This window comes from Gracilinanus agilis, chromosome 1, assembly GCF_016433145.1.
Source record: "Gracilinanus agilis isolate LMUSP501 chromosome 1, AgileGrace, whole genome shotgun sequence".
In the NCBI taxonomy this organism is placed as follows: domain Eukaryota; kingdom Metazoa; phylum Chordata; class Mammalia; order Didelphimorphia; family Didelphidae; genus Gracilinanus; species Gracilinanus agilis.
This window is the reverse complement of record NC_058130.1, coordinates 380,132,168-380,157,527: the sequence shown is the minus strand read 5'-3', so window position 1 is coordinate 380,157,527 and position 25,360 is coordinate 380,132,168. Positions and strand designations below refer to the sequence as shown.

The 25,360-nt window shown below is 39.2% G+C and overlaps 1 protein-coding gene across 1 annotated transcript in view; it reads left to right on the top strand.

Annotated features, from left to right (window-relative positions):
• The first annotated feature begins 262 nt into the window (after positions 1-262).
• EGFLAM (EGF like, fibronectin type III and laminin G domains) overlaps positions 263-25,360 on the top strand; it is a 261,725-nt gene continuing 236,627 nt past the window's right edge. The window contains exon 1 of the mRNA XM_044681387.1: positions 263-377. Coding sequence (XP_044537322.1) covers positions 263-377 — 115 coding nt within the window. The remainder of the gene's footprint in view (positions 378-25,360) is intronic.

Here is a 25,360-nt window from a genome sequence, read left to right as displayed (position 1 = left end):
CCCCCACACCACCCCACCCCACCCCCCTTACGGCAAAAGCAAGCTGGGCTGCTGCTGGGTGCGGGCTCCAGTCCCGCCAGCTGACTTAAGCACGGACAAGCTGCTACCCTCTGATCAGTGGCCTCTTCCTGACCCCTGGTTGCTGCCCTTCAATTCAGCTCGGGGACCCCCTCCCCCCGAATCTGTCTCACTCAAGTCCCGGAGCGACTTTTTCCCGTCCTCGCCCCAGACTTCCTGAAACTTTGCGGGCGATTCAGGACAGATGGATTTAGCCAGCGGATCCCGCCGAGGCGGCTCCCACCTCCTGTCCCTGCTCCTCTTGATTTTTGGCTTTGGACCCGACGCGGCTTCCTCTAGGGCTGCACTTCGAAAAGAAGGTAAAGAGCGCCGGGCTGCCTGCCCAATGCAGCCTTCGCCCCTCAGTTCCCCCCACCGGCAATTGCCCCCGCTTAGGTCGGGCTTTGGTGAAAAGAGGTGAATGTGCTAATTCCAGAAGTGTCCCGGGGGATGAGGGGGGATAGGGTTCTTGTGTCCGAGAACCTGGAATGGACTCCCCCACCCGGGCTCCCACTTTTCCCCTCGTCCAAATAGTGCTAAAGCTATGTGTTATGTTTAAAAGAATTTCACATTTTCCAGCTCCACTTGAGAGGTGGGCGGGGTGGGGGGCGAGGGTAGTTCTGTTTTGACTACAAAGAGCTGAGTCCGGGCTGTCTCCATGTGATCTCAATTACTGGGCGCAGGCGGGTAAGGGAACGTGCGAAGGAGTGAGTAAGAAGCAGCTTCATCTCTGCTTTAGACATCTTGTTCGATCCACATTGTCCAAAACCCAGCCATTTCCTGGGAGGTGTCGGTGGGTCGCCTGGAGGAGAATTTCCGATTGCCTTTCCTTCTGGGACAGGAGCTGTTTAGGGATGCATCCACCTTTTGCTTGGCCAGTGTGATGTTACTGATGTTTTCGCTGCTGTGTTTAGAGAAGTAGCCTCAGTGGGTTTATTTCACAGGGTTTGAGCGTTGGTCTTAGCAGTTCTTTAAAGAAATGTGCATTCAATGAACTGTTTAGATTATAACGGGAGTCTTAGTGACATGCAGTTTCAGAGTCATACAGATGAGCTTGAGCACTTGTAAAAAAGGAAAACCATACACCTGGTTTTTCTTTACTTTTATTTTTTCTACGCTCTCCGATTATTTGGGGGGAGTAGTGGAAAGACAGTGAGAATGGGAAAGTTCCAAACAGTGCTTCCTTATTAAGGGTTTCCGTTCGTTTTGCTGAGACTATATTTAGAACACTCAAAAATCTGTTTTTTCTTAGTTTACTTTGGTAAGAGAGGTTGTCTTATGGGATTAATTATCTCTTTTGAACAATGGAAAACAATATGATTTTATTTCAGGGCAGTCTCCAAAACATCACAGAAAATACAATTGGTCTTCTTCTGTAAGAAAGAGGCAAACTGAGAAAAAAAAGTGTCAGAGGGCAAAGAAAATGATCTTGGCAGAGTCTCATATGGTTGTTTAAATCTTTTAGTTGTTCCTAATCTCTCCATTTGGGAATCTGACTTATTGCCTCTCAGCCCAGAAAAACAGATTCACTCTATTATCACCTGTACAGTCTCCATCTTCAAATGTAGGGTCATTGTCCTAATATGTGCCATAAGTAAAATATGAGTCCCTTTTATTTCCAGAGGATTCTATTCATTTTCCTAACTAAGAGGAGCAATTCCTGGAAATGTATTAAATTGTTTATTCTCTTAATATGTTCACACACACAAATGCATTTTCAATGAAAGACTTCTAACACTCCTTCCCAAGTTGGCATATGGCATGATTTGCATTTTGCAGGTTGCATTTAAGTGATCCTTTTTTCTTAAAACATTGTGGAGTTCCATGTGTAATTCTTATCTGTGAATGATGTACAACTCATTTTATTAATAGCTTTGAACTTTTTTTAAGAAGAATTTTCAAAATTGCAATAAAGTCTGTAAAAGCAAATTTTCCTCATGCAGTTTGACTGTGCCTCCTTTCTGATTCTTTGCTATTAGCTCAAAGTTTGTAATTGTATTGTTAAGCATGTTTTGATCTATGTAAAAAAAAGTTTTAGTGGCATTGCAGTGGCTTACATACTAGATGCAATTTTTTGAGAAGCATTTGATCTTGTCCAACTCCAAATCATAAAATCCTGGTATCAGCAGACTTAATGCCAGCTCTAACACCAGTTGTAGGACCTTGAGCAAGTCATTTAACTTTTTTGAGCCTTAGTTCTCATTCACAAAACATTACTTACCACCTGGGGTTGTTGTGAGGAGAGCTCTTTTTGAATCTTCAAGGTATATTTTCCAATTTAAGACAGCAGAGAAGCAAATGTGTTACAGTGGATAGAGTATTAGGCTTTGAGTCAAGAAGATCCAGGGCAGTGATGGTGAACCTTTTAGAGACCGAGTGCCCAAACTGCAACCTTCATATCCATGTGAGTGTCCCCCACCCCCATTTCCCCAGACAGAGGAGGGAGGAAGTGCTCTCATTGGACTGCTGGAAGAGGAGTGGGTCATGTGAGAAATGTCCTTGGGCTCTGTGGAGAGAGGGAATGGAGCAGCCCACTCTAGTATGTGCAGGCACAGGGGCCATAGGTTTGCCAAAACGGATCTAGGGTGTCAAATCTATTCCTACTTGTGCCATTTATTAGCTATATAAAGCCTTGTCAAATCATTCAACCTTCATATGATTAAAGCAATTCCCTAGGATGCATCTACTCTCAATTATGGTCTACTTTTGTAAAGGGAATCCCTATACTGGGAGATCATTGGAGTGATAAAATCACAGACCCTCCATGTACATGCAAGTACACAAATACACACATACCCCCCAAAAAACAGAGAGTGTGCAGATTTGTGAATTAATCTATGAAGGGAACACTCAGTATCTTTATCTCCTTCCACCGATGAAGATAGACATTCGTCTGTGAGGTTAAGTGACTTTAATAGGTCACACAGCTGGAATATATCAGTGTCAGAACTTGAACCCAGGTCTTCCTGCCCACAGGGCAAACTGTTTATCCACTATATCATGCTGTTTCTCAAATGTGAGCTTATATGAATGTGAGCTTATATAGAAAAAAATTTTTTTTTCCTTTTAAAGAGCATAAGCAAGGAGCAGCAGCTAGGTAGCTCAGTGAATTGAGAGCCAGGCCTAGAGACAGGAAGTTCTGTGTTCAAATTGGGCCTCAGATACTTCCTAGTTGTGTGACCCTGGGCAAGTCGCTTAACCCCCGTTGCTTAGCCTTACTACTCTTCTACCTTGGAATCAATATATGGTATTGATTCTAAGGTGGAAGGTAAGGTGTTTTTTTTTTAATTAAAAAAAAATAAAGAGCATAAGCAGAATGGCTAGAGGAAAAATCTTAGGACTTTGTAAGTTTGTTCATCTTTCTTTAGAGGATCCGAGCATTCATCGATGTGTGTCCTTTTCCCAACTAGCCCTAATATATGTAAGCTACTGTACTCTCTCCCTTCCAGATTCATCACTAGGCATTCAAGCACTGGTGAAGGGTGTTGGTATGTTAACTTAAGTATATTATCAAGGGGAAAGGCAGATTTAAACTCATTCTCATCTCAGAACAATTTTTTTTAAGTTATCTTGTAACTTACCCAGAGCACTGACTTTCAAGTGACAAGGCTACTCAGACTTAAATGACCTTTACTTCATAAACTTGCATGAAAATTTCCTCTTGGGCTCATTTACATCCCTTGGAGAAACTAATTTTTGATCCGGAAAATCGGTCCAGATTAAAAACTGAACCTATCCAGCTTGTCTGTAATGTGAACAGTAGTAAGCTTCCCCAGAGGCCAGCAAGTCCTGTTAGTATCCAGGTGAAAGCTTCCTTGTACTTTGTGTTCTCACAATAGAAATTAAATCATGGGCAGGACTTTGAAATAGTTTGGCCATGCTGACTATCCTGAAGGGCTTCTTTGTAAATGGAAGAAACCCTACCTATCCCCTTGCTTGTCATTGCTAATTTTAACCATTTTCCAAAGCCATGCTGAAGACCCTTGGTCCATAGGTCAGAAAAGGTGAATAAAAGATTTACAATGATAAGTCTCCTGCTTTGGACAGCACAGCAGGAAAAGCCTTGAAAATCACAGCCATTCTAGCATATAGAGTGATCCCAGGTTGTTGTTAAAATGACAAGGAGAAGGTAAGGACATATCCTTATGACACTTGGTGAAGACATATCTAGCATAGATAAAGAGTGGATAGACCCTGGGCCTGTAGTCAAGAAGGCTTGAGTCCAAATATGACCTCAGACACTCACTAGTTATGTGACCCAGGACAAGTCACTTAACTCTGTTTGCCTCAGTTTCCTCACCTGAGAAATGAGCTGGAGAAGGACATAGTAAACCACTCCAGTGTCTTTGCCAAGAAAACCCCAAGTGGAATCACAAAGAGTTGGACATGACTGAAACAACTGATGAACAACAACAAAAGGAACTTAAGTCAAGAAGTGTCACTGAGCATCTGGGTTAACTGATTAACATTTGGGGCTCTGGTCATCCCCAGGACCTCAGGCAGGACAAAGCCATGGATTAAGTGATTGTGGCTCTAGGCCAAATTTCTGGACAATGCTATCTTTTGCTTCAAAGGTAGAGCCTTTTAAACTCCACCTAAGAATCCAGGAAGGCCTTGTATGAGACTTGCCCTCAAAGTCTCTAAACTCTTAGAAGCTAAGGAACTGGAGGACCCAGGTGATCCGCTCTAGTTGTTAGAAGAAGATGAAGAGGGACTTGGACTATTTCCCCTAGCCATAGTTGTACAAAGTCTGTATTAACTGGATATTCCCACTCCACATCCCCTTTTGGGGAATGAGAGTTACTGTGGATAATACTTGGATGATATTTGGAAGGAGTGGGGAGTTAGGACAGGCAAGATTAGGGGAGGTAGGATAGGCACAACTAGGGAAGGAATTTGCTGTGCTTCTAACATCCAGTGATGAGAGAATGCAGAAAATTCTAGGCAAGTTCTAATATCCAAGACTAAAGAACCCACTGTGAACTCAAAGCAGGACCTTGCTTATAGTAAGGGCTCAGGAAATGTATGTTAAATGAATAGAGAAAGAATAGAATGGATCTGGTCTGAGGAAACCCAGGCTCTTAGAGTTTTTAATCTTCATGACCATGGACAAGTCAGAGCCTCTCTTTGCCTCAGTTTCCTCACTTATAAAATGAAAAAAAGTGATAATACTTGTATTGCTCAACTCCTAGGATTGTTTTGAAGAAAGTAGTTCTATACTGAATAATGCTGAGGCTGCTGAGACACTTGCACCCACACAAGTCAGTTTGTACACTGCAGCATGCACCTTGCTGGGAAGTTAGTAACTTTTAACCTTGTCTGAAAAACATTTTTACCAAGGCTACATGAGGGACCCAGGTGTTGGAGTATAACTTTCTGATTTAAAATTATTTGTCTTCTGAGAGAAGCAGGCATCATTTTGTATCAATTCCCTTTTCAGGGGCACAAATGCTGCTGCCTGGCTCATGCTACCAAAATGTGATATCATAACAATATTTCTCAAGTATTTTATGTCTTCTTTAAGGCAGAGGTCATATAGTATTTTTTTTTTTTGCAGTTGGGAGGAACCTCAGAGACTTCAGGCCAACCTGTATCAGAACAGGATTCCTCTCTACAATATACCTGACAAGGGCATATCAACTCTTTGCTTAAAGGTCTCTCTAGTAAAGGGAAACCTTGGGAGGGAAGGGAAAAGGGAGAGGAACACACCATTATTAGCCTACTATGTGCCAATATTATGCTAAACACTTTACAATTATCTCACTTGATAATTCATTATCTTCAAGGAAACCTATTCTACTTTAGAGAGATCTGATTATTTGTAAGGCTTTTCTTAAATAAAACCAAAAGTTGTTTTTGTTTTGGGTTTTTTTATTTTTTTGCAACTTCTGCTACACAACTAGTTCTGACCTCTAGGGCCATGTAGAGGATATCTAATGCCTCTCCTCATGTTGTTCAGTTGTTTCAGTCACATCTAACTCTTTATGACCCCATTTGGGGTTTCCTTGGCAAAGATACTTTGGCATATTCTTTTCTAGCTCATTTTACAGGTGAGGAAACTAAGGCAAGGAAGGTTAAATGACTTGCCTAGGATCACACAACTAGTGTCTGAGGCCAGATCTGAGTACAGAAAACTGAGTCTTCCTTACTTCAAACCCAGCAGTCTACCCACTGCTCCACCTAATTGCCCCTCTTTTGCACGAGAGCCCTTCAAGTTCTTCAAGAACTATAATGTTTCTCCTGCCTTCTCTTGTCCAGGCTAAAAATCTTTAGGTCCTTCTACCCATCATACATGTAGCCTACATTCAAGGCTCTTCACCATTTTGTTTGCCTTCCTGTGGGCGCTTTCCAGTTTTTTTGGTGTTTTTCCTAAAATGGAGTTCCAAGAACTGAAACTGGTATTTCAGATATGCTCTGATTGAGATTATTTTACCTGTCTAATCTTCTTAGATGCTATGCCTATCTTCATTCAGCCCAAGACTGCATTGACTTTCATGGCTTCATCCTATCCCTTCTCTCTCCTCCACCTCTTACACCTTCCTCTACCTCACCTCCCAAAACAATATACCCTTTTTTTTTGTAGGACCAACAATATACTTCTCACATAGAGCTTTTACCAACCCACCTAGAGCCTCCTTCCATTCCCCTCTACTCTTAACATACATTCAAAGCTGAACTTTATTTTGAGGTTCCAGTCACTTATCCTAGATACTTTGACTTGGGGGAAGGGTAGAAAGCCACAGAAACAAAACATGCTCCATCAGTGTTTTATTATTTTGGTTTGTGTGTACATTTGGGCAATAGGGTATTCTTTAACTTTCCCTTTCTTTCTCCTTCTTCTTCCATTTCTTCCTATCTTCCTTCTCTTCCTTTTCTTTTTTCCTTAGCATCCCTATTGCTGGTGCCAGTGGCCAGAAATACACAATAGAAAACAATTCTGATGTCCCTTTGCTGTTCTCTTCCTTATCTTCTATCATTCAGATGTCTTCTGCCACTCTCTTCACCTTCACCCCTGTCTTGTCAAAGCTAACCACTCTACTTGTCCAAGTGATCCCATTCCATCCCATCTCCTCCAACAGATTGTCCCTTCTTCATTCTTACTTTTTCACTTATTTTCAATCTCTCCCTATCTACTGGCTTATTCCCATCTACCTAATAACATGTCCTTGTCTCCCCTTTCCTGAAAAAACTCTTACTTGTTCCTTATGTCCCCACTATTTTCATATATCTCCTGCCATTTGTAGATAAACTCCTCAAAAACGGCATCTATAATAGACACTTCTATTTTCTCTCCTCTCACTCTTTTCTTCACCCTTTACAATCTGGCTTCCAACCATATCATTCCACCAAAACTGCTTGCTCCAAAATTGTTAATGATATCTTATTTGCCAAATCCAAAGGTGTTTTGTCTATCCTCATTCTCCTTGACCTCTCTGTAGCTTTTAACATTACTTATCATTCCTTCTTGATAATCTTTTCTCTCTAGATTTTCAGGTCATAACTTTCCCAGTTCTCTTCCTACCTACCTAATCAATCCTTCTCTGTCTGCTTTGCTGGATCCTTTTCCATGTCATGCCTTCTAACTATAGGTTTCTCTCAGGTTTCTCTTCTGGCTCCTCTTCTCTTCTTCCTCTATACTTATTCACTAGATGACTGCATCAGCTTCTATAGATTTAATTACCATATTTAGCTGATGATTCTTGAATCTAACTATATACCTTTGCTGACCTCTAGTCTTGCATCTCTAATTGCCTTTTTGGTGGCTTGAATGTCCGGTAGATATCTCAAACTCAACATGTCCAAAACCAAACAAACATTATCTTTTCCCCTAAATTTTCTCCTTTATGCTGACATTGCCATCACTTTAGTGGTCTGCCCTCATCACTTCATGGCTGGATATTTTCTAATAGTTTGCTGATGGGTCTGACTGCTTCAAGATTTTGCAAACTCCAATTCATCCTCCATTCAGCCACTAATATGATTTTCCTGAAGTTCAAGGCCATCCATGACTCCCTCTTACTCAATAAACTTCAGTGGCTCCTTATTGCTTCCAGAATCAAAATTTTAAAATGTTCCATTTGCAATTCAAAGTCCTTCATAACCTAGCCCCCTTCTACCTTTCCAGTCTTTTTACACTTTATTCCCCAACACATAACTTTTTAATGCAATTGCACAGGTCTCCTGACTCTTTCTAACAAGATACTTCATCTCTTGTTTTTCAGCATTTTCTCTGACTGTTCCCCCATGGCTAGAATGTTTTCCCTCTTCCACTTCCCTTACCGACCTTCCTGGCTTCCTTTAAATTCCAACTAAATTCTCTTCTTTTATTGAAAGTATTTCCTATCCACTCTTACTTCTAGTGCCTTCCCTCTATTAATTATTTCCTATTCATCTCGTAAATAGCTTGCTTTGTATGTCTTTGTATGTTGTCTCCCTGTTAGACTGTAAGCTCCTTGAATGCAAGAACATCTTTTTGCCTCTTTTTGTATCTTCATTTCTTAGCAGAGTACTTAGTACATATTAGGCACTTAATCATTATTCATTGTTCTTTCACCAATATTTTTAGACAAGTGAAATCAGAAAAATATCAAGGGATCCTTGAAGAAAATAAATCATGAAAGGGCAACATGAATCATGGCAAATTTTTGTAGAAGAAGAGAAGTAAAGGTGGATAGAGAGGGAGATAGAGACAAAGACTCCTTCCACATCCTTTCCCAATTCCCTGAAAGAAGGAAGCACTGAGATTTTTTGGAAGGAAGACAGAAAGAGAAGGAGTTTAGACATTCCCCTTGCTTGAAGCTTTCTTGATAGCCTAGTGTGACAAAAGTAATCTACTTCTGGTTCCCTTCTCAGGAGTGTTTTTCCTTTTTCTCCCATACTATCCCCAAAGGACTGGCTCAGATGATCTTTTTTGTCTAGGAAAGAAAATGACCTGACTACTCCTAGTATGTATTAGACTCTCCTTTCGTCCCTTCTCTGACAGTTTTGTGCCTGTGGCTCTCAGACACCACCAGAGAATCCTTCCTAATTTATTATCTTTCAAGTCATTTCTTCTCAAAGACTTTTTTTTTGCTGGACATTCAAATCATCCCTTGACATGATATTCTAGTATATTTATGATATCTCAAAGAACAGAAAAATGCAGCCCCAGTAAGTTCATTTTCCTCTTTAGATCACAAGAAAGATAGGATACATATTCGTATATTGTAAGGAGAAGACACCCTCTTCTTTTTTTTTTTTTTAAACCCTTCCCTTCCCTCTTAGAATCAATACTGTGTATTGGTTCCAAGGCAGAAGGGTGGTAAGGGCTAGACCAGTAATGGGCAAACTTTTTAAAGAGGGGGCCAAAGGAAAGGAAATGCTCATCTGTCAGTCTGTTTCTAAGGCAACTCTTTCGAAGTTTCATTGTATTGTATCCTACTCACTGTATTCAGCAGATTAGGAAGAATGTCTCCAGCCAGATAGAACATTTCAGGCCCTCCCCCCAATCTGGCCCACAGGCAGTAGTTTGCCCATCACTGGGCTAGATAATGGGGGTTAAGTGACTTGCCCAGGATCACACAGCCAGGAAGTGCCTGAGATCAGATTTGAACCCAGGACCTCTAGTCTCTAGGTCTCACTCTCAATCCACTGAGCCACCCAGCTGCCTCCCCTGGCTTCTTGTAGAACCATGTAGTGAAAAAGCAATTCATCTCTTTTGGGCACCAAAGGAGGTTCCTGTCAGCACATGGATGAGAAGGCCAATGGACCCAAGATGTAGAAAGGGATATATGTGTATTTGTAGACCCAGGCAATATGTTTATTTGTTTTTCTGAATGAGGGAGAACTTTGTTATGGAAATGGTAGGTTAGTGGATAAGGGTAGGTTAGTAGATGCAAAAAAAGAGTATAAATGAAACACTTTTAAGAAAGGCATATAGAAGGTAAGTGCTCAAGAAGACACAAATAAATAGACCAGTTTTGTTGCTACCTTGTTAAATGTCCAATCTCTTAAATAGACCTTTGGTTTATCTTGCATTTTGAGGTATTTGTGTTGATGATTAAGTTCACAATAAAAAAGAAAATGTACAAAAGTTAAGAACTAGCCATGTTTGAGACACTATAGCTTACTAGATAGAATGTTGAACTTGGAGCCAGGAAATCCTGGATTCAGGTCTCATCTCTGACTCTTAGCATCTGGGTAACAATGAGTCACTTAAACTTCTGATCTTCAGTTTTCCCATCTGTAAAATGGAAAATAATATTACCTACCTCCCAGGGTTGCTTCAAGGATCAAAAGGGATAACATATGTAATGTGCCATAGAAATTTAGCTACTATTGTTATGCTAACATACTTCTTGTACACTGTACCTGTTTTCTCTCCAATGAGAAAACACTTACAGGGAATTTAATCACTAACAATTGTGTCCATATAGAGGTAGTGAGGGCATGACAAGACTGGATGGGGAAGGTTCCTTCTTGTTTCAGAGTACAGAGATATACTGCTGGTGCTCAATGTGGTGGTATATATTTATATACTGTGTAAATCTTTAAAAGTATTACATAGGGGCAGCTAGGTGCCTCAGTGGATTGAGAGCTAGGTCTAGAAACAGGAGGTCCTAGGTTCAAGTCTGGCCTGAGGCACTTCCTACTGTGTGACCCTGGGCAAGTCATTTAGCCCTGTTTGCCTCAGTTTCCTTATCTATAAAATGAGCCAGAGAAGGAAATGCCAAAACCATTCCAGTATCTTTGCCAAGAAAACCCCTAAAATGAGGTCATAAAGAGTCGAGCACAACTGAAAAATGACTGAACAAAGGGATTCTAAGAGATGTTGGTGAGGAGTTCATTTTAAGAGAGGGTGACAGTCTGTGTAGGGAGATGTGAAATGGATCACAATCATTTCTCTTAAGACATTTTCCTCTTGGGCTGAATGCTTTCCTTAGGCAGGTGATTCTAAAGTGAAGGGAAATCATTCTTAGGTTGTGCATTTAGAATGAGCAAATTCCACTGCTTTGTATGGGTTGCTGCTTGCTTGTTGTGATCATCTTTTCCTGTCTAATGCCCTCTCTCCCCATCTGGGTTATAAACCCCTTGGAAAACAGGGATGGTATCTTTCACAGTCCATCTTTGTTTCTCCAGTGCCAGCCCAGTGGCCCATGTCCAGGAAGCCCTCGGCAAATATTTCTTGATGCTTTCCAGCATCTTCAGTTTTCTTGAAAAAAAAAAATAGCTTCTCACACCCCATCTCTCCATTTCCACCCTTTGTTGCTTTATTTCCATAAGTAAATTTAAAGAAATGGATTTTTTTCTCATTCCTTTGTTTCTGTACTCTACTCATTGTGTATTTTGGTTATTTGTGTTTATGTCTTCTCCTCTAATAGACTGAAAGTTCCTTGAGGGCAGGGCCCTTGTCCTACTTATCTTTGAATGGCTTTCAGGGTTCCATAGTGCTGTGTACACAGTACTAGGCCCAATAAGTGTTTTGGTAAATGAATGTTGTCTGCAGCCTGGTTCTTAAGAGGTTGAGGGGAGGGAGGTAAGGACAAAGGTAATGGATAGATTTGGTTTGAAGTGGGAGGGAATGAGACAAGTAGGGTTTTTAGTTTGATTTCCCAGACCAGAGTAACTTGGCCAAAGTGGGTTGTCATCATTTTTCAGTTGTGTCCATCACTTTGAGGCCCCACTTTTCAGTTGTGTCTCATTCTTTGTGATTCTATATTTGGTTTCTTGGTAAAGATACTGGAGTAGTTTGCTATTTCATTCTCCAGCTCATTTTACAGGTGAAGAAACTGAGGCAAATGATTAAGTGACTTGCCCAGGATGACACAACTAGTAAGTGTTTGAGGCCAGATTCGAACTACTCCCAAACCAGCACTCTCCACTGTACCACGTAACTGGCCTTGTTCCTTCACTCCAACCTTTGATTCCTTTTTTTTTCGTACCCTGAAGGGGCTTTGATCATTTCTCTTTGGGTCTTTGGCTATCCCTCTGCTGGCCAACTGTCCTAATTCAAAAGAATCCAGAGATGACTTAGATTCAGATGCTTTAGCCATGGACTAAGAGGGGAAGGAGAAACATCTCGTGACCCCTGAGGTTTTATAGGATAGACACATGATATCCTCAGAATTTTTTTTCATTCATTCATTCATTCATTCATTCATTCATTCATTCATTCATGTGGCACTTTAATGTTTGTAATTCACCTCATGTACACTATCTCATTTAATAATAGCTACTATTTATATAATGTTTTAACAATTGCAAAGTGCTATACAAATATTATCTCATTTGGTTTTCAGAATAGCTCTGGATATGACAACTTGTTTCTATCCTATAAAACTGGGCCACCTAGCTGCCTAGAATCATTTAACCCTCACAACAACCCTATGAGGTAAATACTATAGGTATCATCACCTCCATCTCAAAGATGAGGAAACAAACTCAAAAGTTCATAGTCACACAGCTGGTATCTGAGGAGGGTTATGGACCAACTGAAGCCCCGGCACAGGCTTCTATAATATCATGCTACCTCTCCTAACCTTTTGCTGGAATATCTGCTGTTGTCCCACATTTCACATATGAAACAAACATTTCTTCCCAACAGTTCTTGAGTTGATCAGGAAAGTGATTTCCGAGCTTGTGGGATAACTTTTGTGAAATTCCAGACCCTGCTATTTGTCTTTGTCATTTCATGGCACGCTGAACGGTTTTGGAATCATCCCTGGATTTGCAGGTGGCAGGGGGAAAGGGGAAACACAATGAAATGTGCCAGAACTTTGTCCTCAATGACATCAATAGTTCTGAGGAGCTGAAGGGGAACATTGGAAGAGAGAGGGCTAGGATTTGCCTTTGTGGTTGCCAACCAACCAGCTGTATTTTCTTTCTGATTTCAAAGTAGGACACCTGGGTAAGGGGCAGCCTGAAGTGAGCTAGAATGCCCCAATGATTAGGAAGGAAAGGCAGGAGGAAAATCATAGACCAATGTGACCCTCAGGTGGGCTGGGATGAGCACCAGAATGTGGCAGGGGCTTAGGGTCCACCAAACGTGGGACAGAGATGAAAATTTTAAATGGTGAAAATTATAAATGAAGATCGTGCCCCCTTTTTGTGGCAGTGAAGAACAAGAAACATCAGGGAATGACTTAAATTGGCATGTACTATAGTACATAAATGTAATAGGATATTACTGTGCTTTGAAAAAAGGACATTCTGAATAAGGAAAACCTGTGTGTGTGTCTGGGGGGGGGGTGGCAGTAGCTAGATGGACACTTCCTAGCTGTGTGACCTTGGGCAATCCACTTAACTCCCATTGCATATATCTTACCATTCTTCTGCCTCAGAACTAATGCACAGTATTAATTCTAGAAGATGGAAGGTAAGGTTTTCCTTTCTCTTCCTTCCTTCCTTCCTTCCTTCCTTCCTTTGTCTCTTTGTCTCTTTTTCTCCCTTCCCTTCCCTTCCCTTCCCTTCCCTTCCCTTCCCTTCCCTTCCCTTCCCTCTTGGAAAGAGAGAAGCTTGGAAAGGCTTAAAATGATACTTTGAGACAAGTAGAACTAAAACACAAGATATAGAATCACATTAGCAATATAAAAGGAAACAACGATTCTAAAACTTCTAAAAATGAATGTTGTGAAATTATGAAGAATTTAGCTCCCCCAAAGAGGTAAAAGGACACCTCCCCCATCTCACTCCTTTACAGTCCATGGATGTGGAACTGAGTGTATTTTTTTTTCAGTTTATTGATTAGCTTTCATCATTTTTTCCCTTTCCTTTCTCTTTTTTCCTTTAAATAACATCTTTATTTTATGGGATAACTCATTTGGGATGGAGGGAAAGAGGAATACAGAAGGAAGTTTAGAGGATATAAAAACAATTGATATTGATACAAAAAAAATTTAAATGAAGTACTGCCAAATTTGGCAGAGAAAGGTGTAGGCCTGGATTAGAAGCTTCATCATGGCAGGAGAGAATAACAATAACAACAATAAAAGCAATTCCCATTGTGATATCATTGCTCCATGAAACCCTGTATGATTATTGCTTTGCTCCTTTAAAGAGTCTGTGAACTCTCTGAGGAAGAGATGCAGAATCATAGACTCAATTGACTCAACTGAAAGGGCCTTAAAGAGCATTTACTCCATACTTGCTTATTTTTTACATAGGGAAACTGATATCTGGAGAAATAAAGTGATTTGTCCAGGTGAATCAGGATATGAACCTAGGTCCTCTGATTCCAAATCTAAAGTTCCTATCATTTGGCTATCCCTTCATATGCTGCAGATATGAATAATAATTATTATTAGCTAATATATTATTTAATAACTAACTATTATTAGCTAATGAGTAGAGGTAATTGGTTTTTTGAATCACTACATTTACTAACAACCATTACTATAGCATTTTAAGGTTTGCAAAGCACTCTTCAAATATTATCTAATTGATCTTACAACAATCATAAGAGTTGGGTACTATTATTTCTCCCCTTTTTGCAGATGAGGAAATTGAGGCAAACAGAGGTTAAGGAACTTGTCTAGGGTCACACAGCTAGAGAGTGTCTGAGGCAAAATTTGAACTCTGGTCTTCCTGACTTCAGTGTAGCACTCTACTACCTGTCTAGCAGGATGCCTTCTCATCCTCTCTGATATTTGTGTATATTTTCCAATAAATCCTTCGTAGAGAGTCTGCCTAGAGATCTGGAGTCCTTCCTTTAACACAGGAGGGTTTCTTAATCTTTTTTGGTGCCCTGAACCAGTCTAGTGAAGCCCTTTTCAGAATCATGTTTTTAAATACTCTAATTAAAATGTGCAAATTACAAAGGAAGCCAATTATGTTAAAATATGGTTATAAACATTTTTAAAAAGCAAGTTCATGGAGGAACTTGTGCTAAATCTTTTAACATTCCATGTTCAAAGAACAGATGTAATACTTAGCCTTTCCACTGATTATTCTTTGACTTTTATTATATATGAGAGACCCCACCCCCTTTTCTAAACACACATTTCTGGGATAATACATGTAAGTCAACATCATTAATAAGCTGCAGCCTAGCTACATCCACCCTATGCCTCTACAAACATTATTATCCCCAGATGAGCAGCGTAATCAAGATAGTGAAGGGATTTGGAATTGTGCCATACCAGGATCTATTGAAGTAACCAGGAATGTCCTTTATAAACTAGAGAAAACAAGGTGGGGGTAGGAAGGGGGATGAGGAAGACAGGGTCTGAGTGCTGTCTCCAAATACTTATATAATTGCCATGTGGAAGAGATTGGACTTATTCTGGTTGGGCCCAAAAGGCAGAAATAGGAACAGTAGAGAGAAGTTTCAGATAGATTTGAGCACAGTTTGAGAGAAAACTTCCCAGCGATACATTAAAGTTACTGCCTCAGGATATTATAAAAAGGGGTTTCTGATTCAGACTGGAATATAAGACCTCTGCTTTTTCCAAATATGAAATTCTATGATTCCATAAACTTGAGGCTTTGAAAGAACTTAACTTTCTGAAAGTCACACAACACTTGAACCCAGAATTTCTGTGTCCAATTTGGAGGCCCTTCTTTCAAGTACACCACTCTGTCTCGGTTCTTCACTTGTCACATGAAGCCCTCTCACTTGTAGGACCAGTTCTAAAGAAAAATTGTGAATTGCTAGTTTTTTCTCCTGTAACAATACCTAGCTCTCATGTCTCCTCAGGGTTCTGGTGTGCTCAGATCTTTCTGTTCTCTACCTTTAAAATCTCCTTTTGGATCAATCATGTACAGTGAGGAATGAATTTTTGGTAATAGTGTAACGGTATCAATTCTTATCTTGGTTCTCTTCCTTCTTTCTGGCTACTTCCCTTCCACCCATATACAGGAAGATGGACAGATTGGGGGAGGGGGCAGGATTGGGGAAAAGGGATATAAACAGATAATTCAGGCCAGCCTATCGACAAGATTCATAAAAACACATTCAATTCAATAATATTTTAAAAATGTTACTATGCTCAAAACTCCCCAGGAAGTTCCTGCTCTGGTATGTCAATATGTTGTAGAAACGAACTTATTTTCTTCAGAGGCTAACACTAGCAGAACCTGAGTTTTTGAAGCTCTTATCAAGCTGGAAGGAATTTGGACAAATGCTTTACTGTCTGTTGTCTGAGGATCAGCTTAGCTAAGCTTAGGGAGAGGTTCATCATTAGAAGGATGGCAACTAGCTCTTTTTTTTCCCCCTTTAACCACAATCATTCACTAGGACAGAAAAGTCACAGTAGTCAGCTTTGGTGAGGGGAGCAGCACCTACCCTGAGAATACTACAGATCCTTAGAATCAAAGTACATTCAATCAATACACACAATCAACCTCACCTTCCCCCTGAGCACACATACATTCATACACTCTGGAGATTGCACATTGTCCTTTATTGAGTCTTTTTCATTCTTTTATTCTCCAAGGTTGTTTATTATGCTCATTCAAACCCAGTTCTAACTGGACATAAATGTGTCTTGTGAATGCAATAGGATAAAATGGTTTGGCAAAAAATGATAGCAGAGAATAGAAGGACCCGGTATGCGATGGTCCATGGGGCCACAGAGTCAGAACTCAACAACAATGAAAAAAATGGTGAATATGAAGATTCTGGAGAAACATGGGACAATTTAAATGCACTGATGTGAAGCAAAATAAAAAGAATTAGATCTCTATATATGCATATATACATAATGAATAAAACAATGTAAATGAGTTCACTAAAAGGGAGATAAAATCTGAATAAATGAAAAATCAGTAAAAGTCTGGGAGGACAGATAATGAAAAATTCCTCTCTTTTCAAAGCAGAAAGTTGGGGGAACAATCAGGACAAAATGTGTTTTCTCTCTCTTTTGCTCTCTCTCTCTCAACATACATATATATATGCATATATCTATAGATAGATAGACACACACATCACATGTATATAGATTAAATTCTTTTTTTTTGAGAAGGAAAGAATTCATGACAAAATATTTTTAAATCAAAACTGGAACTTATTTTTTTTTACCAATTACATGTAATAACAAATTTCAACATGAGTTTTCTTAAGTTATATGATCCAAATTTTTTCCCTCCCTCCTGGATCTGGCAAACAATTTGATCAGGATGTTATGTATATATTATCACACAAAACACATCTCTATATTATTTATTTTTGTAAGTGAGTAATCTTGTAAAACCAAAACCCCCAAACACAAACCTAAATAAACAAGTGAAAAATCATATGTTTTCACCTGCTTTCCTACTCCAACAGTTCTTTTTCTAGAGGTGAATAGCTTAGAATTCCATAAATATATATATATTTAAACAAAGTCACTAGATTGTGTTTTTTTCTTAATTGTTTTTCTTTGTGACAGGAAATAGTTCAGTTTTCAGGTAAAGAGGCAGAAGAATGGGTATTTTTAAAAATGAATGTGATGTAAAACTAAAACTTTTTTTTCCAATGTAATCAAAAGGAGCCCCACAATGTGAGTTGTCTGTTAATTGTTTCCTTCATCTCAAAATGACCTTCCACACAGGTGCTCATACTTGTACCTGATGGAAATTTGGAGACAAGCCTTACTGGAAGTATTTAATACACCTGTGCCAAAAAATACTGCCCCATCACATATCCTTTTGACTTCATTTCTTATATTTCATATGAGAAAAAAGAGCCATATAGGATTTTGAGATTTTCTTAAAGCCTGTTTTTTTTCTTACAAAATAGATATGACTTTCATATTTCTTCCTCCCTTAAAATAAAAGACCAAATGATACCCAATAGTGTTAAGATGTGTTCTTTCTGAGTTCCACCACTTTTAAGAAGGACAGAAAGAATGTCAGGAAAGCCTAGGTATATTTTAAGTGTTGTAAGGCATGTCCTTAAAGGAAAAGTTAGAGGCATGGGGATGATTTGATTTGGAGAAGACCGAGGGGATTTAGACATAAGGAAGAATTTCCTGTCCATGAGCACTGTGGGTTATGTTTCCAAGGGAGGTTACAGGGTCAACCATTTCTGTGTTGTTTTTTTTTTTTAAAGAGGAAGACTTGGGGTTTTTTTTCCTTACATGATTGTGATGTTTTTCTGGCTATATACAGAGAGCAGAAGGGACTACTATGTGTCATACTACCCAAGTTGGTGTTTATATGAGCATTTTTGTCCAGTGGGCAATGGGGGCAGCCCAAGGGGGTGGCTTTGTGGACAAAGCCCAGGAATCTAAAATGTTCTGTAAATATTAAGGCAATAAGGAAATGTCAGCTGTTGTTATTTTGAAGCCCTTTTTTCCTGGATGAAGTTCAGGAGCACCTGGAAATTTGTCTAGCCTGAGTCAGAGAGGTCATTTAACCAGAAACACGACAAGTCACTTAGTGAGCCCAAGACAATGTCTGAAAAGGACACCCCTGGGTATCACTCATTGTCTGCATGAGGTTTTGAGCTTTCACTGTTACACAAATGGTTTGAAAACCACAAAACAAATGCTAATACCACTCAGGAAATGGATATTCTGTCACTAAAAATATGTACAGAAGGTGATTCAGTCTTGAAAGACTTTTAGGATGAGGAAGATACCAAAAGAGTGGAAAAAACTGTGGATTACACCAATACCCCCCCAAAAGAAGACTGAGAGAATATCAATAATTATTGATGCCTCTGCCTACTTTTTCATCTTTACAATATTTTATTAAGATGACTTACTTGTGCATCAAGGGTGGCATTGATAAAAATATAAGAAACAATTCTCTTTAGTAAATAATATCTTTAAAATCATTTTATAATATAGAGATTTGGAACATATGAGATCTTTCTGTTTGTTGTTTTTTCCATTGCTTTTAAGTGTTTTTGATTTGTTAGAGCAAAAGGTAGACAGACTGTAAGGGAGTTACGTGCAAATGTAGGAGGCATATACAATTGCTGAACAAATTAAACCAAAGTGATGTTTATGTTCAGTGACCTTCTGATGTTTAACATTAAGTGAGGCACAAAACAGAGAGAGAGATTCTGGCCAAATATATTCTTCCCTCTCAATAGACTACTTCACTCTACAAGGGCCAGATGGGAGTGGGATTTCCTATACATGCTAAATTCCTACAAACATTTTTTATTTGCACATGATATTATGCTGGATACATCAAACCCCTTCCTCAGTGATACCATAATTGCTCACCTTAGACTAACCTAACATATACACAGGAAAAATGAAATGGAAGAAACCAGAATTCCCATTGTCCACACACTTAGATGGCCAGTTCATGGAATTAGCATATTAGTGCATATTTTGGGGGGTAAGAGCTACAAATGGACTGTAACATGGGTCTAGAATTAAACAGGGAGAGACAGGTGGATTGCATTTGAGAAACTGAGTAGTGCTTTTAATAATCTCAAATTCTTCAACAGTGCAAAGAGTTCTCTTTTCAATGCAAATATTTCCCAAGTCATACTCAGATCTGGAGGAAAATTACAGATAATATGGCTTGTGCAAGTTGACTATAGCCTATTTTTAATAGTGACACGAACTCAGAAGTGGTGAAAAGGACATCATTGAGAAAATATAAGATCAGAAAGAAGGAGATTGGCTAATCATGTAGTGCTAGGGAAGGTTAACAGATTGTAATAACTAAGTCCTCTACTTGTGCTTTTGAAAAGAAATTATTGGGGATTTGGACACTAAACAATAACTCTAGTCCAACTATCAAGAATATGCAATTAGGTCTTGATCAATTATACATGTAAAACCCAGTGAAATTTTGTGTCAACTAAGGGGGGTTGGGGAGTTTGGAGGAGAGGGAAAGACACGAAACATGTAACTATGGGAAAATATTCAAAATAAAAATTAAAAAAAATAAAAAATGAAAAAAATATCTGTAGATATTATAAAAATAAATAAAACAAAAACAAACAAACAAAAAAGAAATGTAAATGTATCTTGAGGGAGACCTCCAGCACACTGGGTGGATCAATATGGAGAATCAGTAGAACAATGTAGACAAGAATTGTATAGGAGGAAAAGTCCAGAATGGGTTTTTTTTTTTAAACCCTTACCTTCCATCTTGGAGCCAATACTGTGTATTGGTTTCAAGGCAGAAGATTGGTAAGGGTAGGCAATGGGGGTCAAGTGACTTGCCCAGGGTCACACAGCTGGGAAGTGTCTGAGGCCAGATTTGAACCTAGGACCTCCCGTCTCTAGGACTAGCTCTCAATCCACTGAGCTACCCAGCTGCCCCCCCCCAATGGGTTTAAATTTGTGCCAGTGGAAAAAAATGTCCACATTGATGAGATCAGATTCATTAAAAATGTACCTGTATTTGTGCCTCCAGTATGTTGCACATTAAGCATTTGTATACCTTGTCTTCTCCTACTCCTGTCTCTGCATTCTAGACCTCTGAATTGATGGAACTTTTAATGAAGTTGGGATGAAAGAATACTGATATCTGAGCAATGTCCATTGGATAGGTGTGTTGGTTTAGCAAAGAGCAATAGTTGGTGTGGGAGCATCATATCAAGGAGACTCTTTCTTGGTGGTACATCAATCTCCTGCTCTATGTAATAGGGAAACTGATGTCTGTGACTCATTGGAGAATGGATGTGAAATTGCTCTAAAATGCACAAGATACCATGTAAGTGTCAGAAATCAATCCTTAGTTTATTGAATAATAATGATGCCATTTAAAAAAAAATTGACCAGATCAGTTGATTTTTGTATTTTTTAACTAGGCAAAGCAGATCTAAAAAACAAGTCCTTAACTATATTTATCTGACTATGCAATACCGATTAGTTTAAATGCAACACTTCTGTTTGCTGACAGGGCAGCTAAAACACAAGATCTGATTTAATGCAATGCTAATGCTATTTATTTTTCTTGGTGCAATAAGTTTATATTAGCCATTTAATGGTTTACATTGTACAAAAGGAGTTGTATCAGCAGTCACTTTTGTGCAACATCTGGACAGTTAGAAACATAATACTTATATACAACCTGAGCTTAAAGCCTTCCTTGGACAGATGGCTAATTTTATTGATCTAATCTTACACTTAGGAATCAAATCCCACGATCCTTTGCTAGTCCTGGGAATAAGCACTGAAATAAACAAGATGAAGGAAAGCTATGAATTAGGTGACCAAAAAGCCCCATGTATTGATAAATTGAATACATAGTATACTACCAATGTATTCTACATTTTAAAGAAAATTAAAATTAATGAAACTGAGAAAGTAATTAAGATAACGTTCCTTCTAGCCCTAAAATTCTGTGACTCTAATCAATGGGTTAACTAGAGAAAATGTCTAATGCATTTATGATAAGGCTGGAATTTAAAGAAACATTCCTGGAGGGTACTTTCATTTATATTCCTTAACCAAAAATATGTCATAATAAAACAAATTATTTGATGAGAAGTACACTTTTATTATAGAGAATGCATTTTTAAACACCGAGGCCTTTTTCAACTAGTAGGAACAAAGTGAAGACTCACCTTATCTTCCAACTTATTCAATAGACTATTTCTCTAACCTTGATTAATGTTTGGTATAGACAGTTCTCTGTCTAAGATTTTCTCCTTTTGCTTTTCTTGGCCTCAGATTCCTCATCTGTAAAAGGAGGGGGTTGGATTGGATGATTTCTAAGACCCTTTTATCCCTTCTGACACTTTCCACTGGCCACACTTTGCCAAACCAGATTTTTCAAGACTCTTATATTTACCCATCAGAATTCTGGCCCTGGATGGTGCTCTCTACATGGTTGGTTTTGAACCTTATCATAAACTAACTCTGTATATTGCTCTGTGCATAAATACATCTCTTAATTGAGAATAGAAGGTCAACACATCTTCTCAAGATTCTTCTCTAAGTGGACAGTGATAGTTCCATGGTTTCCTTTTTATTATTTTTTTTTAATTTTTACTTTCTGTCTTAGAATTGATACTAAATATCAGTACCAAGGCAGAAGCATGGTAAGGGCTAGGCAAATGGCGCTAAGTGACTTGTCCAGGGTCGCACAGCTAGGAAGTGTCTGAAGATCAAATTTGAACCCAGGACCTCCCATTTCTGGGCCTGACTCTTTACCATTGAACTACCTCGCTGCCCCAGCTCCATAGCTTCCAAAAAGTTGTGGAGAAAGCAAGAATGATCTTCCCTGACATTCAAATCTAGGTCATTCTCTGTCCTATTCTCCATCCTCAACAGGATGCTGATTCGTTAGTGGGTTTTTTGCTCCTTGAAAATGGCATTTGTTACACCTAGTAAAGTAATGTGCTATTCTTTTATTCCTGGGGCTAGTGATTTGCTTTAAAGTACCTCCACTTTGATGCCTAAAGAGTTCCTAATTAAATAAGTTAATAGAGTAGTTGAGAAAGCAAGTACCAACACAAATTACTGCTATGATTTTAAAAAAATCATCGATGGACTTCAGCAAACCATTCAATATTGATCTTGGTTATGGCAGCAGCAGGTTGGATTAAGGAGAGGTCTGGATTCAATCATTCACACACCTGACGCTAACAGTCTAGGTAACTATGGACGGGCAGTTCCCTGGCATCTTTGGATCTCATTTTCTTCATCTCTAAAATCAGGATAGTATTTACCACCCAGGACAGCTGTGAGGAGCAAATGAGATAATGTACACAAATTTCAAAGCTCTGTATAAATGTCAGGTAATATTGTTAGCTAGACATCCTTGTTCTTTTATAAATGAAGTTTCAATTTGGTCTTCAGTTCTCCAAGAGTAGGACTTTAGATTGTGAGCCTCCTACCACCTAATGCCTCACCCAGCACCTTGTGGCTCTTCACTAAATATTAATTGGCAGTGACAGAAACAGAAGCACCTGGCTGATGGCTAGGTTTTCATGAAAAGTAACTGTTAGATTTTGGCTAAATCTGGCTTAACTTTGTGTTGTTAATTTGATCCTGCTTTCCCTCTCCAAATTCATTTCCTTGATTCCAGAGGATTCAAGAAAGTTAAAAAGCAACAAGGGGGAAAAATTCTCATCGTATCCATGTGCCAACAATTTCACACAACCTGTGCAGACATTTGAAAACCCACATTGCGGCATGATTTAGAGAAGGATATCCCCTGGAGAGTTAGTCTGCTGCAGGGTGTAATTTAAATCCCACCTACATGCTGCCAGGGGCTATTGGAATTGTAGGTTTTCAAGGAGCCTCAGATTGAGACCATGCTGTGAAATATGTCATTTTCAATACGCAGAGAACAGGGAGAGATGGAGAGAACAGCCCTGCCTCAGACCTGCTGTTTATCATACGTAGGGAGGTTAAGAACAAAAGGTAACTACCATTTACTCAGACATCAAAAGATAGGGGGTGTGGAAGGGATAACATAGGCAAACGTTCTCTTTGCCTCTCTGTCCTTTAAAAGCAAAGGGAAAATGAAATGTAGGCAGAAATTGCATCCGAGGTATCGTTGGAAAGGTCATGCTGCAAGAGAAATTGATAAAGCCAGTTCATCTCCAGTAATGAGATTGGACATAGGGGTCTCGGGGGTCATGAGGAAAATGGTAGTCAAACTCTTCAACATTTTTCTTAAGTTTTATTGCACCAACCCTGGCTTGCTTACCAAGATCAATTCTGTAATCCCTGGAAAGCAAACCAGTCCCAAGCCCAGCACATTTGTAAAGATTTTTCCTCTGGTTTTCATTTCCAACAGCACATGCCTGATAAAATGAAAGTCCTCAGCAGGCCTTAACAGAAACATTCTGATCTCCTCTGTAGAGCTCTGGGCTTGTATCTGTTTGGATAGAGTCATATTTCCTATTTGTGAAAAGAGTAAAAGTGGGAGGATAAGCAGCTGCATTTCAGAAAGGATTCAAACCCTGGCTGGAGCATATAGAACAAATGCAAGGATTGCTTCTGAAGAGTAAACTCCCCCCCCCACCCCCATGTCTGCTTTGCATCCCTCTGGAGATTCCAGGTGGCTTAAGAAAATTGGCGCCACTGTTCCTTATCTTGTGGGCTCTTTCTGACTTCTTTTCTCCTGGGGTAGCCACCACAGGTCTTAAAAGCTTTGAGTGGACTAGATCCTAGATGAATGGAATAGCTCAAACATAGGATCATAAGGGACCTAATAAAGCTAGAAAAGACCTTGGGAGAGATCACTGAGTCCAACTCCCTCATCTAAGAGATGAAGAAACTGAAGTTCAGAAAGGTTATGTGACTTGCCTTGGTACTACATAAAAAGTAAGCACTTGATGTGAAATTCCAACACAGGCTTTCCTGACTCAAAGTCTGATGCCCTATCCTCTACACTATCATGTCTTACATGATATATGTCTCACATATGTCTCACATTAGTGCATTATTGGTAAAGTTGCGAACTGATTCAGGCATTCTGGAGAGCAATTTGAAACTCTGCCCAAAAGGCAATAAAGCTGCATACCTTTTTTTATTTAATAATTTTTATTTTTTAGAAAAGTTAACATGGTTACATGATTCATGCTCCTACTTTCCCCTTCACCCCCCCCCCCCCATAGCTGATGTGCATTTCCACTGGTTTTAACATGTGTCATTGATCAAGACCTATTTCCAAATTGTTGATAGTTGCATTGGTGTGGTAGTTTCGGGTCTACATCCCCAATCCTGTCTGCCTCAACCCATGTGTTCAAGCAGTTGCTTTTCTTCTGTTTCCTCTCCTGCAGTCCTTCCTCTGAATGTAGGTAGCGTTCTTTACCATAAATCCCTCAGAGCTGTCCTGGGTCATTGCATTGCTGCTAGTACAGAAGTCCATGGTTATAGAAGTTGTGGTATTTGATTGATATATATTGTACCCCAAGAAATGATGAGCAGGAAGCTTTTAGACTTATATGGACTAGACCTACATGAACTGATGCAGAGCAAAATAATCAGAACCAGAAAAATATTGTAACCAATAATAGCAATATTGTGGAATGATCAACTGTAATACAGCTAGCTATTATCAGCAGTACAATGATCCAGGACAATTCTGAAATACTTATGACAAAGAAAGCCATTCACCTCCAGAGAAAGAATTGTTGGAGTCAGGTTGCAGGTGAAAGTACATGATCTTTCATTTTTTTTATGTTTTGAGGTTTTAGTTTTATAAGATTACTCACAAAAATGAACAATATGGAAATAATTTTTACATGATAACACATGTAAAACTCAGCTGGAATCGCCTGCCAGCACTGGGAAGGGGAAGGGAAGAGAAGAAGGGAGATAGATTTGATTATATATTTATTAGGAAAACTTGTATGGAAATTTGTTATAACATGTAATTGGTCATAGATTAATAACTTTAAAAAAAGACTTACATGAACTGATGCAAAGGGAAGTGAACAGAACCAGAACATCATACACAGTAACAGCAATAA